This window comes from Theropithecus gelada, chromosome 1, assembly GCF_003255815.1.
Source record: "Theropithecus gelada isolate Dixy chromosome 1, Tgel_1.0, whole genome shotgun sequence".
Classification (NCBI taxonomy): Eukaryota; Metazoa; Chordata; class Mammalia; order Primates; family Cercopithecidae; genus Theropithecus; species Theropithecus gelada.
This window is the reverse complement of record NC_037668.1, coordinates 157,894,293-157,912,699: the sequence shown is the minus strand read 5'-3', so window position 1 is coordinate 157,912,699 and position 18,407 is coordinate 157,894,293. Positions and strand designations below refer to the sequence as shown.

Genomic DNA, 18,407 nt, shown 5'->3' with positions numbered 1-18,407 from the left:
ATCACACATTTGTCATTAAATCCTAGTTTCATTAATTGTTTTTAAGCTTTTTGCCTACATTTAAAACTAACCCTGCTTATTCCTGAAAATCAAGTGATCTCCTGCAACTTGGAAGAAACAAAAAAGGATGGGTAATGTAAAAATCTGGATCAATATGCTAATTATGGGCAATTATCCTGCAAATTCTGCCAGGTAATGAAAGTAAGTAGGGTGCCCATAAACTGGAGGTTTCTTTGTTTGGGAAAATAAAACCAAGGAACTTCACAAACCCCAAAGGGAAATTGTATATCTTAGAAAGTAAAATTTTAGATGGAAATTATCTACCACACCACACTTGTGGGAACTGCTATACTCACTCTACTGTATGTGATGGAGTTATACATGGTAGCATCTTCTAACTGAAATATTGGACAGAAAGTTTCCATTGCTGTATATTTTGCTTAATTATTATCCTTACAGGAGGGATAATAGTTACTAACAAAAAGGAAGCATCAAAGTTTTACTGAGTCTGCTAGGACTTTTTATTGGAATTAGTGATGCACTTTCAAATGAAACATGCTGCTTCTGGATTAACACCTCTACTAAAGTACAGGAAAATCTACAGGTACTTGAAAATCAAATCTAGCCGGGCGCGGTGGCTCTTGCCTGTAATCCCAGCACTCTGGGAGGCCAAGGAGGGCGGATCAGGAGGTCAGGAGATCGCGACCATCCTGGCTAACACAGTGAAACTCTGTCTCTACTAAAAAATACAAAAAATTAGCTGGGCGTGGTGACAGGCGCCTGTAGTCCCAGCTAATTGGGAGGCTGAGGCAGGAGAATGGCGTGAACCCAGGAGGCGGAGCTTGCAGTGAGCCAAGATCTCGCCACTGCACTCCAGCCTGGGCGACAGAGCAAGACTCCGTCTCAAAAAAAAAAAAAAAAAAAAAAGATCAAATCTAAATCATCAACAAGCTCAGGAAAAATGCAGGCTTTAGTCCCGGGTAGTTACAATCCCTCTTTAATGGATTCCAGTCTTCTTTATGGAATTGGTTAAACCCTTTATTAAGCCCTCTCTTGCTTATATGTCTTGTATTAATACTTAAACCCTGTATACTCAATACTGTAACTCAAATTGTTTCTTCTCTAGAAGCAACCAAACTCCAAATGTGTGCTGCAAACTGGATCACGCATGGACACACCCTATTTCCAAGAACCCTTAGATAGACCCCAGGAAGAGCCCTAGCTGGTGTTCCCCATTTGACGTCCATTTTCAGCAGGAAGTAGCCAGAAAAAGTCATCACCCATAACCCCCTAACAGCAATTAGGTTGTCTCCTCGGGGGGTTGGGGGAGAATGTGATAGGAGTTATTAAGAAATTATTTTAGACATATAGAGAGGAAAAGGGGTCCTTGGAAAGTTTTCATTTGTTTTAAAGCAGCTCCAGAAACGTTTCTTGTCAAAAAGAAAAGCCCAGGCCCTTAGAGCCAGGCAGACGACCTTAGATATGCAAGTACCGGCCATTAGAAATTGGGCCCACCCAACATGATGATTCCCATGGTTGTCCTCTTGCCCTTGCCCCAACATGTGCCTGGCAACATGGCCCCACATATTCCCACGCGTGTAGAACATCATGGTGTCCTGCATTTGCAAATTAAAAGACTAGGGTGAGAAGGCCAGCTTTTTCGCAGGCTATGTGAATGACATGCCTAGTGAAACCAATACGCTGAGCCCTGTGCAAGTCAGGCACCACCTCCTCCAGCTTCTACATATATCTGGCTGGCTTCTGCCCCACTTGAGGTCTCCACTCTCGGCTTTGGAGCCCCGCTGTCTCTGTCTCCATACAGAGGAGCTTCTTCCTTCTTTCTTTCTTGCCTATTAAACTCTCCACTCCTTAAAACCACTCCACATGTGTGCATCTTGTTTTTTCCAATTCAATGCGAGACAAAAGAACCTGGTGTTCCTCCGCACATCGGAGCCCTATCAGCAGGGGCTGGACACCAATTGCTCTCCGAAGCTATTCCTAGTACTAACATTCTTTGTTTTGTTTGCTTTTTTGGCACACCAAGTATATAAAGTTTATGAGGCTTAAATGAAATTTTCTTTCTACCATTACAATGAGAAAGGAGTAAAATACTTTATTTTTATTTTGCAAATCGACTTATGGAATATAATTTCTAATATACTTATGTTTTTAAAGCCTTCAAAAGCCAAGAGGAAACAAAATACTATCCATTCCTTCTGAGAAATGCACCTCTTTCTATACCTGATTGTTTTCATAATCCCTGTGTTCATATGTAATGCCACAAAAATGCTCTTGATAGTAACAGGAAAGAGGATCAGACACAGCTAACCATAAAGGTCAGTTGGCTGGCAGGTGCTTAGTAGATGCAAATAGAGGCCCATTCATACTACTACACCTGCTCCTGAAAAGCATAATGTAAATACAGTATACTAATTTACGAGGCAAAGAAACATCTAACATCAAATTTTAAAAGAGTTGGCCACAGTTTAATGACATCCCTGCACACCAGCCACCACCCACACTGCCCTTCATAAGCCCCTTAAAGGAGATCCCATAGTTCCAAACGTGGTCCACAAACACATATATCCTCCATTCTCTCCTTTTCTTCTCTTTGGCAGTTTGACAAAATCTATAGGAGGAGTTGGAGGAAACATTAGTGTTTAATCTCATAAATCCACTTCATTCAAAGCTTTGGCTTCAAGCTCTACCCCTGTTAAGGCCTCAGGAAGTTCATTGTCGACAGCCTCCCTTTGAACTGGTCACTAAAATGATCTCAAGGCTAAGGGATAGACCACAGCTCCACTTTACAAGTAAGCTTGCAACACCTGATTTAGGAAAGTTAGCTGTGCAGACATTTGTAGCTCATCCCTTTTACAGACAGATCTCAATTTGTTTTCTAGGGTCTAAAATTATTTAAATCAAAATCTCTCAGAACTTTCTGGGCATTTGGTAAACTCATGCTGGGGGAGAACTGGCAGAGACATGTTAAATGCCCTTGACCACAAGAACCATTCATTTCATCCAACATTTACCAGTTATTCATTGTATACCTATTATAGATTTTGGCACTGTAGATATAACGAGAAAACGCTATCCCTGACTCATGAAACTTATCCAAAAAGTAGAGAACAAGGCTCAGAGCCATTCAAATGAAGCCTCAGTTGAATCAAATAAAAGTAAGTTTTAAATATTTAATGTGAAAGTCTTCAAGTATGTTAAGAATGGCTTGATTAACCCCAGGGATAGAAATTTTACTGATTGAAAGAAAGTTTCAATAAAATATCAATCTTTGAGTCTTATCTGACACTTGAAACTAGGAAATCAAACACTAGCCATATTTTTTATTCTATAGTTTATAATAAAATTCCTCATGAGAAAAAAGACATTTTTCTTCCAAGCCTGAAAATAGATGGAGAATTTTTAATATTTATTGTTGCAGAGGACAATAAATAGACTATCCACTTTCGCAAATGAGTGCTGGCATTGAGCCACAGAACATGTCTGTCATATAACTCTTTCACACCATACATTAACAGAAATAATAATTTCCCCTCATTGAGTTTCCTATTTACTATCTCTTTAATTGTACCTGCTTTAATTGCTGTCATGGAGCGTCTGAATTTTATAATCCAAGATACTAAGATGTTTATTTGATATACCACCTCCACACTTAATGTCTTATAATCTCTGCCAAGAATTTTAAAATTTTTGTTGGTCTGACAGGAAGAGGAATTCCATGGTTTGGAGAACCCAGAAAGTCTTCAGTACATCTCAGTTATAAAACTGTTAAATACACTTCAGTTCTATAATTCTATAAGACCCATTTGAGGTTTACACACTGAGCATCCAGTTCCTCATCTTCCTCTTCATAGGTTAACCCTGTGTAATACAAGTTCTACTCCCATAATTCTATGAACAAAACAGCCCTTGATACATAGGTTTGATTTTTAAAATATATTTTCTTTACTTTATTCTAAATGTAATATAAGGTCAACATAGAAAACAGAAAACTGAAAAGCATAAGGAAAGTGAAATATCTATAATCTTATCAACCATTATTTTTGTTGTATTCCCAGTTTTTTATATATATTAGTATGGTACTTTTAATAAAAGTAATGCCAAAAGGCATATGCCAATTTGAACTCTGCTTTTTCCACTTACAATTATATCAGTTTCTCATATTTGGTATTCTTTTGCAATATTTGCTGCATAGAATTCCATCACACAAAGCTAACTACCAGAAATTCCTTATTACTTTTGCTAGACACTTAGGGTTTACATTTTTTAAAATTTATAAATCTTTGATCACAGCTCTGATGATTTCTCTGGGAACTGATAGCCTAACAGAACTCATATCCACTTTAAGACTTTTAACATTCTGAAAAATTGTATTACAAACAGAGTGCTGGTCTCCCTGCAACAGGTTCACTCACACTGGCTGAGGTTTTAATTCTTTGCCAGTCTGAGAGGAAGAAATGCCAACTCTTTGTTTGCTCTTGTAATGCCAGTCATGTCCCTTTTTTTCCTGTTACCAGTCATACCGGTTTACTACTCAGAACCCTACAAATCAATCCTGCTCATTCTTAATTTTCCGATATTCTTCCTAAGATTGTTTCACCAGAAAACTTCTCCCCCTTATCCACTCTTCACCTAACAATTTCTACCCACCCCAATCCTCCTGCATTCATTGCTTCCAACTGGCACGTAGGACACCCTTGGTCTTACATTGTTCATGCATGTGTATTTCGTCTTCAATAAAACATTCAGTTGCTCAAGGGCAAGGGCCCCATAGAGTCTCAATATGCTAACGGCCTGGTGTTGCTTAATAATTTAGATTCTGAGGGGTCCTCTCCAGGGAGGGGAGCAAAGAGCAAATTATCTTAGGGGCTGGGAGTGCAGAAGTCAAACCTTTGAGATTGTTAAAACAAGACGGCCCCGAGACGATACAGTAGCAGGCATTCAAGCAAGAAAAACTCAAATATTGTTCCTAATAATGCCTGACTAATGCAAAATACCAAATAAGGGCCCAGGCAGTCCAGACAGCCTGCAGGGCCCCAGGATAAAACTAACCCTGAGCGGTGCTGGCCCACGGTGACCCCCTGCCTGGACTCTGGATCTCTGTTTTTACGCCGAAGTGCTTTATTCTTGATTCTCGAGTTCCCGGAAACGATGACCAAAGCAGCTTAGTTTTCCACCCTTCCTTGGTCACAAATATGACGATGAGGCAGCCCTTTCCCGCACTACGCCTCAGACTTCCGGGATGGTCGGCCAAAGGTTTCCCAAGAAAAGAGGCGGGTCCGGGAAGCCAGGGCAGGTAGGCCCCGCCAGGGCCACGCCCTGTCTCCTTGAAGGCCAACGGCTGCCTCTGAGCGCCGAGGCCCCACCCCACAGCCCGCCGATTGGTCCCAGCCGCCCTCGTGAGTCGACTGACTTCCGCCCCCGGCGCGGTTCAGGCCACGCCCACCTGTCCTGCGGCCCTAGATACTTTGTGAGTTGGTGATTGTTGCGTACCATAGCCGGCCTCAGAAGGGGCTTCCCTGCTCGGCTGGCTCTCGGTTTCTCTGCTCTCCCTCCGGAAAAATAGCGGCGTCTTCCGCATCGCGCCATGGCGCCTCCCGGCCGCCGCGAGCGTCCCTTTTCTTCCGGTCGGTTTCCTGGGTTGCTTTTGGCTACCCTCGTGTTGCAGCTATCCTCCTTCTCCGGTAGGACCCCGGGACGAGTTCGCGCGTTCGCGGCGAGGCTAGAGCTCTGCGCAGTCAGTCGGGCAGGAGGCGCGGGGCGGGGCTCACTGCACGTCGTGCCTGCCTGGGATAGAGAGCGAGGCCAGGGTTCTCCGAGGGGTGTAGTGCTCAGATCCCGGGGGTATGTGGCGGGGAATGCGGGGACCACGCAGAGCCCGAGGTGAAGCTTGTTTCGGGGCGTGGTGTGCGCGGCCGGCATTTACGCAGGATCTGGCTGTGTCCCCTTCAAAAGCGTGAACAGTGTTTTCGGGATTGAGCCCTGTCGACAAGGGGAGTGCGGACTGGGCGCCCCAGGTGAGGGCTTGCTCTGGAGTGCACAGGTGCGTGGGAATGTTGCTAGGGCCCGTGCTGTGCCCGTGGTGAGAGTTTGCCCTGTGTTCCCTTGGTGCCTTGGTGAGTGGAGTGTTCATTAGGGCTTGGACAGTACCCGCGGTAAGGGTTGCAGTGCGTCTGCTGTGCCCCATGTGCTGGACTGGGCTGGGCGAGAGGGGCCTGGCCAGGTGTTGCTGGGAGCTTGTTGTGCGCAAGTGGCCTGTGTGCGGAGTTCACTGTGGGCAAGACAGCTAGCTCACTGTTTGCTTTGAATGGAGTGAGCGCGGACGCTGGGGCTGGGGAGGGCATATTGGGTGAGAGCAGGCTCTCAGTGCCTGGGGTTAGAGAGGTGGTAAGGGCGCGCCATGATTTTTGTGCCTTCTGTGAACAGACTTTCGTGTTGCCTGAGCTCCTATTAGTTTTTAAATGGCTGCTTTTTTGGGGGTGGGTGGACCATCGAGTCATCTTCCTGTTCCCAACCAATAGAGACAGTATCTGATTCCATTACCTAATGGATTTTTGACATTGTTTTCCTTCTTTTCATTAGAGTCATATTTGAGAGATGTGAAGCAACCTAAAAAACACTGGTAACCAAGCCTAGTGAGAAATTAGTATCCTAACAATGGAAGGCAAATAATGTTAATCTTGTTTTCCCCTACAGCTCATAAACTAAAGCTTAAGGCCTATCCCACTAAATTTGTATTGTATTTCATTGAATGGAATCAGTAATTTTAAAAATGCATGCTAGGCCAGGCGCAGTGACTGACGCCTGTGATTCCAGCAGTTTGGGAAGCCCAGGCGGGGTGATTGCTTGTGCCCAGGAGTTCGAGATCAACCTGGGTAACATGGCAAAACCCCATCTGTACAAAAAATACAAAAATTAGCGGGGCATGGTGGTGTGTGCCCGTGGTCCCAGCTACTCTGGGGGCTGAGGTAGGAGATTCGCTTGAGCCCAGGAGGTGAAGGCTGCAGTGAGCTGTGATCATGCCACTGCACTCTAACCTGGATGACAGAGTGAGACCCTGTCAAAAAAAACAAAACAAAAAAAACCGCTAAGAAATACATGCTTATTGTACGACACGAACAGAATCAAAAGACAACTATTTTTAATATTTTGGTATATTTCTTTCTGACTTTATGTGCGCTTCATGTGTATCTATGTCCAAATTATATTTAGGATCTAATAACGTATAGTTTCTGTGTTGCATTTTTTTCCTTAGGAGCATTTGCTCAACGAATATGGGTTTTGTATGTCTATTGCTATTACACTGGTAGGCAATAACAAACCATTCCTATTTTCTTGATCCTTTTTTCACTATTGGTTTACACACACGTTCATGCAGGAAGATAAGCAGAGACTTTGTTTTGTTCCATGCTAAGTGCTCAGTGCCGGGAACACAGTAGGTAACCAATAAATTATTTGCTACAATGTATTGGGAGTGGCAGACATTAACCAAAACTTAATAGTAACAAACAAATTATGAACCAAGGAAAGTTCTCTGGAGGAAAGGAGTATAATTTTCAGATATATATCTGACAGCATTTAACAGATGTCTCGAGGGAGGGAAGGCTTTTCTGCTCATCAAACAGACTTTGGGGCATCTGTGCTTGCTGTTCCCTCAGCCTGGGAACACTTTCCTCCTGACCTGCTGCAGAAACAGGCCTGCTCTTCTGCAAAGTTAGCTGGAAGGTTATGCCCTAGGAGACCTTCTCTGAACGCGCCCCCCCGCCCCCGCCCCCACAACCTCCCCCATCTCAGGTTGAACATACAACCCGGTTCAAGTCCCTCTTCACTTGTAATCACCCTTTTAAAATGACCTTTTCTGTTCTTTGTCTCTCCCTGTCAGAATGCAGGGATCCTGCCTGTGTTGTCATACTTGTGGTTCCAAAAGCCCCGTTTGTTTGCCTCCATATCTGTTAAATACCAGAAAATTAAATATACTATTCGGCTGGGGATTAGAGCCTAGGAAAAAGCTCCTCCTGCCTCCAAGAGGAGGGTTGTTTAAAGAGCTCTGCTCAGGATGGTCTTTCTGTGGTACCTAAAAAGCTAGGGCAGGGGCAGCTGAGGGCCAGAAAGGATCTGTCTCCCCTGTTTGTGTTAACTTTGCAGGGCTTCCAGTACTTCAGTCTTGCAGCTCACTGATCATTAAAATGTTCATTTTGAAGGAGGGTGTTGGGAGTAGGGAGCAGTGGTGATAAGAAAACGAGAGGACTTTTTCTTTTTGTCTTTTACGATTAATGCTTAAAATAGGCTTAGTGCTAGAAGTGCAGCCTGAGCAACATAAGGAGAGCCCACCTATTCAAAAAATTTGCCCACCTATACAAAAAATTTAAAAAAAAAATTAGCCAGGTGTGATGTTGCATGCCTGTGGTCCCAGCTACTTGTGACGTTGAGGGGCGAGGATCACTGGAGCGCCCGCGGTCAAGGCTGTAGTGAGCCCTGATTGTACTCCAGCTTTGGTGACAGAGTGAGAGACCATGTCTCAAACCAAACAAAACAAAACACAAACAACATACACACACAAAACAAAACAGTAAGTTGAAGATGATGAATGCGATTTGAAATAGAGGAACATACAAAAATAAAATGAATAGGGTGCAACATGGAAGATAAAACTAAGAATGAAGAGAAGGAAAAACAAGGTTAAGTTTGAGGTTCATAAGCATAAATCAAGACAGGTATGAAACCTAGAGAAAGTGAAAATGAGAACTCATGATGTTAGGCAGAGAGAATACATGGATTAAAATAAACATTCAATTTTTGGAGCAACTCAGTCTCACAAGGAGAAGGTTTTGTAAGCAGACAGTGCTGTGCATGGGAGACCTGCCCTCTCAAAGGTAATTGCCAAATGGTTCCAGATAGCTGAAGGAAACAATGTATCAAAGTTCAGGCCAGTCTCATTCATTCCTCCAGTAGAGGAACTGCTTTTTTGGACAAAATCCCCAATCTCCTGTTGTATGTGGTCTCTTCTGCCTATTTTAGGTGTTTTCCTTATTTCCGATGAAAGAAGCCAAGATCAGTAAGTGCTTACACAGTAGCTTCTCAGTTGCTTACTCGGCATACTACCATGCAAAGAGAGCAGTCCATATCTGGTCACCTGCCAGGATACCAGAAGACTGGGAGATAGGCAGCACGAGAAATGGCCTAATCTTCTTTCTCCACTGTGCTGTAGAATGATTGTTTTCAATATGAAATTGGTTACAATATATTCTTCACATTGTTTTGTGTTTGACAGCAGTGGACTTTGAGTACCAATTTTTTTGTGGATAGCTACTATGAGTGACATATTGTGCTGCATGTTGTGGCTGCATGGATGAATGGAGTTGGCCATGTTAACTATTAAACACAAAAGCATGTGATAATTACCTGAGAGATCCATGCAGGAGGAGATTCCAGGGGAAGTTGACTGATCACTGCTTCCCAGGGAGAGGCAGAAAATGCTTCCTGGAGGAGATGATGGGTGGATTAAGGAAGATAAGAGTTGAGCAGGAGTTGTAGCTACTGGCCAGGGAGGAAGGATATTCAGAGCAGAGGGAGCAAGGTGAGCAACAGCACCAGGATGTGACACTACTGGACTGCCAAGCTACTCAGTGTGGCAGAGTAGGGCAAAAGAGGCAAGAAATAAGGAAGAGGATTAAATCACAGGGCAAGTAATTCTGAAAAGCAACAGGCTTATCAGGAATAAACACTCATCATCATAAACTCAGACTTTCACGTTATTATCTGTCCTTTTAGGGCAGCTTGAGCCTTTTGTTTGACTTAGCACAACATGAATCCAAACTAGGGTTGTTTGATCTCCCCAGGCACAGTAGCGACAATTTATTGAATACTTATTGGCAGATAGAGTTTGTCAGTGTCAGCATTTCTTGAGCACCCACAAGGTGGGTGGAGTATAGTAGAAAAAGAAGAACATGTTCCTTGAACCCCAGGAACATGCCTTTTAAGAGAATATAGCCTGAAGCGACAAGCTATTATAAGTTAGTGTTTTAAACTATGGAAGAACAATCTGAGCAGAGTGCTCTATACTGTAGAAGACTTCTTAGAGGAGAAGTTACTTTTGAAATGCATTTAGAAAAATGTGGGGAAAGATGCGTCCGTATATTTTTTAAGACCAAAGACATTAATGCTGTCTCTTCAGTTTATTGGTGAATGCTTATTCCCAAAGAAACCAAAAGCTAATAGGATTGTTACTTAAAACATGCAAGTCCCATTTCCTCCACTACTACCAGCACTCAGGTAAAAGCATGGAACAATCATTTAAAATCTTGCCAAGGGCCTTTCTGTTTTTTCTGTACTACTTGCTGCCAGACCACAGTCATGGCTCATTAAAGTGCTATCAGTACTTCATCTTCATGTTCCTATTCTCTTATCCCTAGATGCCTGTGAGGCGCCACCAACATTTGAAGCTATGGAGCTCATTGGTAAACCAAAACCCTACTATAAGGTTGGGGAACGAGTAGATTATAAGTGTAAAAAAGGATACTTCTATATACCTCCTCTTGCCACACATAGTATTTGTGATCGGAATCATACATGGCTACCTGTCTCAGATGAGGGCTGTTATAGTAAGTAAACGAGCCCCCCCTTTTTTTTTTCTGCTTGCTCTAGAGATTCCTTCCTTCCTTCCTTTCTTCCTGCCTTCCTTTTTTTTTTTCTGCTTGCTCTAGAGATTTGTACATTTTGGGGTACATATTCCACTATGGTGATAATGATTTTCTTCTTGTGAAATGAGGTTTAAGATAGCAATGCATTATTGCGGGCTTTGAGAAATCAAAATCTCCAAGAAATCTTTTTGTAAATAAAGAAAATAATATTCCCATGCATTCAAAAGAGCACTGCAGAATTTTGATTCTGATTCAGATCTGTTTTATAACTGGATTGAAAACTGTCAAAATTATTTTCTTTTAGGAGAAATGTGTCCACATATACAGGATCCTCTAAATGGTGAAGCAATCCTTGTAAATGGGTCTTACGAGTTTGGTTCTGAGTTACACTTTATTTGTAACGAGGGGTAAGTTGCTCCTTAGAGGAAATAAGGGAAATGTTAGTAATTTTATTTTTGTTTTGCTTCTCTTCTTAAGCTTTCCTGTAAACTTAATTTTGCTTTCTATGTGGCAAGTTATACTTCTAGCCAAACAACTCTTGGATGTTTTATGGAGATAGGCAAGATATTAAAGTAAGTAGAAAATAATTGATACTGAAGGAAAGCAAAACTCCTTGTTATTTCTGACAATAAGTCTGTTGTAAGCATTAAGAATGTAGTAATCATGAGAATTTATCCTTCACAACTGAGTGTCCCCTATTTAAATCTGCCAACTCTTAGAGTTTAAGTAGGGCTCACAAAAATGAGAAATAGAATTGCCAACTACAGATACGCTTGTATCCAGATGACTCTGTTAAGTGTTACCAGACCAAAACTGACCTGGTTAGCCTTTACCATCATGTTGATCAAAATCTCTCAGTTGAAAAACCTTATTTTTGAGACTGCTACAATGTGAAGCATCTCAAAAACCAGTACTGAGTGCTCAGTAATAGCCTTTGTTCTGTAGAGATTTTGAAGTCTTATATATTGGAGATACTAGACATTTGAGATAAATGTGCATTTAGAGAGTAAATGTAATTTTCTGTCCATTTTCTCTTGCTAAAACAGAACACTTAAGGCTAGGCATTCATAAAGAAAAGAAATTTATTTGGCTTATGTTTCCAGAGGCTGGGAAGTTCAAGGGCATGGCAGTAGTGTCTGGCAAGGGCTTTCATGCTGCATCATAACATGCTGGAAAGTGAAAGGGAAATGTAGCACCTGCAAAAAAGACAAAGCACAAGGGAGGGGCTCTCGCTTTATAACAATGTGCTCTTGTGGTAATGAATCGAAGCCTACAAGAATGAGAGCACATTCCCTCAAGAATTAATGAACACCCTCTAGAAAGGCATTATCCTGCTTAATGACCTAATCATTTCTTAAAGGCCCCACCACCTCTCAGTGCTGTTACGCTGGCAATTAAATTTCAATATGAGTTTTGGTAGAGACAAACCAGATTCAAACAACAGCAGTAATACACCATAATATAGAAAAAGTAAGTGAGTGTTGGAGGAAAAATCAGCTGTGACTATGTAAGGCAACTGACAGTTTTTAAAATTTGGTCAAGTAGAAATATTGGAATATTCAGTTAACACATACTGCTTGCTTGGCACACCGAGGGATACCAAAACTTTAAGACACTGACCTTCCTAAAAGAAGTTCTAACCTTATTGAGAGACAATATATACTGAGAGCTATAAAAGCAAAATCCTAAATGAGGAATACCAAATAAGTAGAATTATTCATGATGATTCAGAGTCCAGAAGGAGGAGAGATTCCTATGAATTTAAATCAGGGAAGATTTCATTGAGTATAGGGGTATACTTAATGAAAGTATTCCTATACTCAATGAGCTATTCCTAGAAATACACTCTGTTCTAAATAATATTAATAGGAGCTAAAACTTATGTGCACTAACTATGTGCCAAATGCTAACTTATCTAATCCCCTAAACAACCCCATGTACTGTTATCCCCTTTTAATCAATTAGGAAACTGAGTGAAGGAACTTTAAGTGATTTACCCAAGCTCAAGCAACTAGGTAAGTTGAGAAGCAGGGACTTGAATCTAGGCATTCCAGCTCTAGGGCCTGTTCTCTCTACACAGTCCTTGTCCTTACTGTGCAAAGTGGTGTGAGAAAAGGCACAGAAATGAATGTGTGATGTGATTGCAGGAGGCAGCAAAGAGGTTGGGCAGAAAGGCACAGCAGAGTTATTTAGACATCTTTGCTCTTGGCCAATATGTATTCAAATGGAGAAACTCTATTTGATTAAATTGCAGATTTATTTAGCACTTTAATTATATAGTATGTTGTTTAAGAAACCACCTCCTCAAACTACTGCAGTATAGAAAAGAAACCATATAAAAAGTTCCTTCATTATTATGTGTGTCTTATTAATTGCTATGTAAAACAGTAACCCTTTCTTTTCTCATTTAGTTATTACTTAATTGGTAAAGATATTCTATATTGTGAACTTAAAGACACAGTAGCAATTTGGAGTGATAAGCCCCCATTATGTGAAAGTAAGTAAATTCTTTTTTTTTTAAATTTAGACCAGTAGTCCTCAAAGATTTTTGCCTCAGGGAACCCTTTACACTTCAAGATTAACAAAGATCCCAAAGAACTTTATTTTATGTGGGTTATATCTATTGGAATTTATCATATTGTAATTCAAACAGAGAGGTTTTTAAATAATTATTGATTCGTTTTGGTTTTGTTTTTGTTTTTCCTAAGACAGAGTCTCAGGCTATTTCCCAGGCTGGGGTGCAGTGGCACAATCTCAGCTCACTGCAGCCTCAGCCTCTCCGGTAGCTGAGACTTCAGACATGTGCCACTATGCCTGGCTTTTTGTAATTTTTGAAGAGACGGGGTTTTGCCATGTTGCCCAGGCTGGTCTTGAACTCCCGTGCTCAAGCAGTCTGCCTCCGTGGGCCTCCCAAAGTGCTGGGATTACAAATGTGAGCCACCCCACCTGGCCTGATTAATTTGTAAGAATAGATGCAATACAAATTAACATATGTAACATTTTTTATGAAAAATAAAAATTTTCCAAATAAAAATAAAATTAGTGAGAATAGTGGCATTGCTCACATTTTTTTGCACATCTCTTCAATATCATGCAAAGTCATGCTAAGCCTTTGGAAAAAAATCAGTGTATTCTTATTAGGATCAGAGTGAAAAAAGACAATAATATTTTGGTGGCATTGTGAACCACCAATTTAGATAATGAATATATTTATAAATTCCAAAGGATTTCTCCACCATCACTGAGTTAAGCATATTTTCTCATTAATTGTCAGCATTTCTTGCGATGACTAGAACGGAACTTAGCATGGCCTTGCAAATAAATATAGGCGTATTAGGCCGTTTTTGTATTGCTGTAAAGAAATACCTGAGACTTTGTAATGTATAAAGAAAAGAAGTTTAATTCGCTCATGTTTCTACAAGCTCTACAGGAAGCATGATGCTGACATCTGCTGGGGGTTTGGGTAGACGTCGGGAAACTTAATGATCATTGGGAAAGACAAAGGAGGAACAAGGTGTCTCACGTGGCAGGAGCAGGAGCAAGGTGGGGAGGACGGGAGGCATTGCACACTTTTAAATAACCAGATCTCCCAAGAACTCAGTATCATGAGAACAGCACCAAGGGGATGGTGCTAAACAACTCATGAGAAATCTACCCCCATGATTCAAACGCCTCCCACCAGGCCCCACCTCCAACACTGTGGACTCCAATTCCACGTGAGATTTGGTGGGGACACCGATCCAAACCATGTCGATGGGCATTTACACTTTGAGAAAATGAGATTTGTTCTGAAAGTTAGTTACTACATTAATGGTTTGAATTTGGGATAATATATTTGCTCATAGAAACCTTCTTTTAAATCCATATTGAATTCACAACCAGCTGGTAGAAACCCTATGTTGACGAATTTATTGAAGACATAGAAATTTTACTAAGGCTGTCTTAATCTTTTACATTTCCTTTCCTCATTTTCTTCATTTTTAAGAGATTTTGTGTACACCACCTCCAAAAATAAAAAATGGAAAACACACCTTTAGTGAAGTAGAAGTGTTTGAGTATCTTGATGCAGTAACTTACAGTTGTGATCCTGCACCTGGACCAGATCCATTTTCACTTATTGGAGAGAGCATGATTTATTGTGGTAACAATTCAACATGGAGTCATGCTGCTCCAGAGTGTAAAGGTAACCTTTCAATTTATTTCCTTCTTCATTTGTAAGTACTCTGGAAACATTTTGTAAATAATTTTATCTACAAATAAACAAAGCAGGTGTATGTGCTTCCTCCTCCTGTATAATTGGTTTCTAATTTATTTTAATACAGGTCAATTCAAGTCAAAAAAGAGTTCTAGATAGAGTTCCCTATTTCTCACCCCTACATGTTCTTGGCATTTCATTTTATACAGTGTGAACTACTGTGTATCTGTATGAGTTAGAAGTTTTTGTTTGAAATAACCAAAAAAAATAAATCAACACACACTAGCTTAAAGAAAGTTTCATCTTGTATTATAAGAAATCTAAGAGTTCTGGCTATGGTAGTGGTAAACTGTAACAGACTAATCATCTCACAAATAAAAATGATAAACTCTGATTAAAAAAAAGAAATTTAAAAGACCAAATGTTTAAGGCACTCTGGAGTGACCAAAAGTATGAAGACCCTGTAGGGGACTTGCCCATTTAAAGAAAGAAATCGCTGAATAATTACAGTGGTTTAAAAGTATATACTCCCAAAGTACACCTGAAACATTCTCCAAAGTAGACCATATTCTAGACAATAAGACAAATTTTTAACAAACTTCAAAAAATTGAAATCATTCAAAATATATTATCCGATCACAATAGAATGAAAGTAGAAATCAATAACAAAGCCAGTCTCCAAAGAACTGGAAAGTATACAGGACACTTCTAAATAACCCATGCATAAAAGAAGTAGTCAGCAGGGAAATTACAAAGTGTTTTGAATTTAATAAAAACACAACATGTCAAAATACCCAAATATGTAGGATGCAGCTAAAGCATTGCTTACAGGGGAATGTATAGCATAACATACTTGTGTTAGAAAAAAAGAAAAGTCTCAAATCAATGATCTAATTTTCCACCTTAAGAAACTAAAAAAGAGCAAGTTAAATCCCAAACTAACAGATGTAAGGAAATGATAAACATAGAGCCAAAATCAATGCAATTGAGAAGAGAAAAAAAAAGAGGAACTCAATGAAACCAACAGTTGCTACTTGGAGATCAATGAAGTGTGTAAACCTATAGCCAGACTGACAAAAAAGACGCAAATTAACCAATACTGAGAATGAAAGAAGTGGCAGCCAGGCACGGCACCCCCGCCAGCTTGAAGACCCTGCCCTCCTGCAGCCGGCAGGGGCAGTCACTCCCGGACTTGTCCTTTTAGAAGCTCCAGCTTTACCACTTGCTGGTGGAGCCCAACCACTGCCATAGGGTCCTCAATGCCAACACGCCTGGCAGATCCAAGAGGAGATGGCCCAGGATGGGATGTGGTGAACAGTGGCACCCGAGAGTGTGGGGTGGGTGCTGCTCCACTGCCTGGTTTCTGCAGAGATCCTGTGCCGGTGGCCTGTGCCCGCCACGCGGGAGCCAGAGGGGGTGTGCCATGCCCCCCGCTTTGGACACTGCTGTATGAAGGGGCCAGTTTTCAGACCTTTCCTCTGTCACCTCAGCACTGGCGCCAGGAGTCCTGACAAGCAGTATCTGGGAGGTGGACAGCCCTGGGGAAATAGAGGAGACTTTCAGAAGTATCTAGATATTTGAAATACTGAAGACCAAAAACCCCAGTTTGCATGGAAGAGCTGGCCTCAGACGTGGTCAATTCCTACGACGACCTGGACACACGGTGCTGATCCACACCGTGGGAGGTGGCCCTGCAAAGCATTCAAAGGTTTGGCCCTGTAGCCGCCCCGCCTCCCACCTCCAGCTGCAATTGCATTCTGACCTGGGCAAGTAGGAATATGTGGTGGAGATCCTGATGGAGACCTGAGCCAGGCACCCCAGAGTGCTGGCCAGACGTGGAGTACGGGATCCAGCTAAGGAAGTTTGGCCGGCCTGTATCCCCCCAGCCTTGTTGGCTCCTCTGCTAATTCCAGCAGAGTCTGCAGCCCCAGACCCGTCCCCTGTCTTCCCCTCTGCAGAGGGTAGGCCGGAGGCTGGTCTCAGTGGGAGCTAGGGTTCTCCTCAAAGGCTTTTTGACCTTGGGGCAGTCTTGACATCCCCACAGCCCTACGCCCCTCGTCCCTTTTCATGTCTCCTGGAGGATGGCAAGCTGCAACTGCAGCAATCTTGTTTAAATTTAGGTAGGTGAATTTCTTAGAATTAAGTTTTGTATGTTTTGAGCAATAAATTCTCTTAAGATATATATTTTTTAATCTTCTTATGTTTTATCTCTGAATATTTTTTATTTTTTTCAATGTATGTTTTTTCTGGAAACATTCTGTGCTGCTACATTAGAGCCTACACAGTTGTAGTTGGTACATTTCATTCCTTTTGGTTTAAATAAGGGATTTTATTTTGCAGTGAGTTTCCCTGTATTGTTATTGAGTCAACAGCGTTAACGTATGATTTTTTTTTTTTAATACTTTAAATTTGTGTGCAACCCTTCTCCTTTATGTTCTGTGTTACGGTGAGAGCTTGGTCAAAATGGGGAACACACACACAGCTGCTACATTTTTTTTTTGTCATTGGAAGATCTGTGCCATGTCTTCCTAGACTGAAGTGTAAATTATGGAGGGTTTTATTTGTCAATTTATATGTAAATGTCATTGAAGGCTAAGGTTAAGTCTTTGGAAATCACAGGCACCAGTTGATCTTTAGAGACCTCAGATCCCTTCAGGTGGCGCCTTGTGACAGGTGGTGTTCTGGGAGGCTTCTTATCAGGTTCAGCAGCACAGGCACCTGCTCTGGGCATGGACTGCGCTCCTGGGGTGTGCATGGATGGAGCTGCGGTGCGCCAGTCACACACGCTTGGAAACAGCGTGTGCTGCTAGATTGGAAATGCCTATGTTGCTCTGTTAAATTGGTGCTGGAGCAAAAACCTAAGGTTAAATTTAAGTCTGGAATGAAAGAAATCTGAATCCATGTAATTAATGGCCGCTTGATCTTGAGAGTCTTGAGAGTCCTGCCTCAGGAAGTGAGGTGGGGGTTCCTACACCTTTCACTTTCCTTCCTCATGTCTACCCCACATGTGTTTCTCATGCTTTTTCTAACTTCTCCAGCCCTTAGCCAAAAAGCTTTATATTCTTTTGTGCATATGACTATTCTTTAATATCGGTGATGTAAACTTCACTTGAATAACAAAATTATCCAACAGACAAAAGAATGAGAAAGAGAGTATCACTAAATATCCTGCAGACATTTAAAGGATGATAAGGGAATACTATAAACAACTTTATGCCTACAAATTTGACAACTGAAATGGACAGATTCCTTGAAAGATACAAAATGTCAAAACTCACTTGAAGATATGGATAACCTGAATACTCCTATAAAGAAATAAAATTTGTAGTTAATAACCTACTGCAGGCCCAGATGGCTTCGCTGGGGAATTCTACCAACCATCTAAGGAATGAATAATAGCAATTCTACACAAGCGTATCAAGAAAGTGCAAGAGAAGGGAACACTTCTCAGCCCATTTTATGATGATAGCATTGTCATGATACCAAAGCCAGAAAACAAAAACATTATAAGAAAATTACAAATAATATCCTTGACGAACACAGGACCAAAAGTC

The 18,407-nt window shown here is 41.4% G+C and overlaps 1 protein-coding gene across 12 annotated transcripts in view; it reads left to right on the top strand.

Annotated features, from left to right (window-relative positions):
- The first annotated feature begins 5,429 nt into the window (after window positions 1-5,429).
- CD46 (CD46 molecule) overlaps window positions 5,430-18,407 on the top strand; it is a 43,902-nt gene continuing 30,924 nt past the window's right edge. For all 12 annotated transcript variants that reach the window (XM_025396386.1, XM_025396395.1, XM_025396406.1 and 9 more), the window contains exons 1-5: window positions 5,430-5,702; window positions 10,431-10,619; window positions 10,963-11,065; window positions 13,070-13,155; window positions 14,644-14,841. In XM_025396386.1, coding sequence (XP_025252171.1) covers window positions 5,606-5,702; window positions 10,431-10,619; window positions 10,963-11,065; window positions 13,070-13,155; window positions 14,644-14,841 — 673 coding nt within the window. In that variant the 5' untranslated portion in view covers window positions 5,430-5,605. The remainder of the gene's footprint in view (window positions 5,703-10,430; window positions 10,620-10,962; window positions 11,066-13,069; window positions 13,156-14,643; window positions 14,842-18,407) is intronic.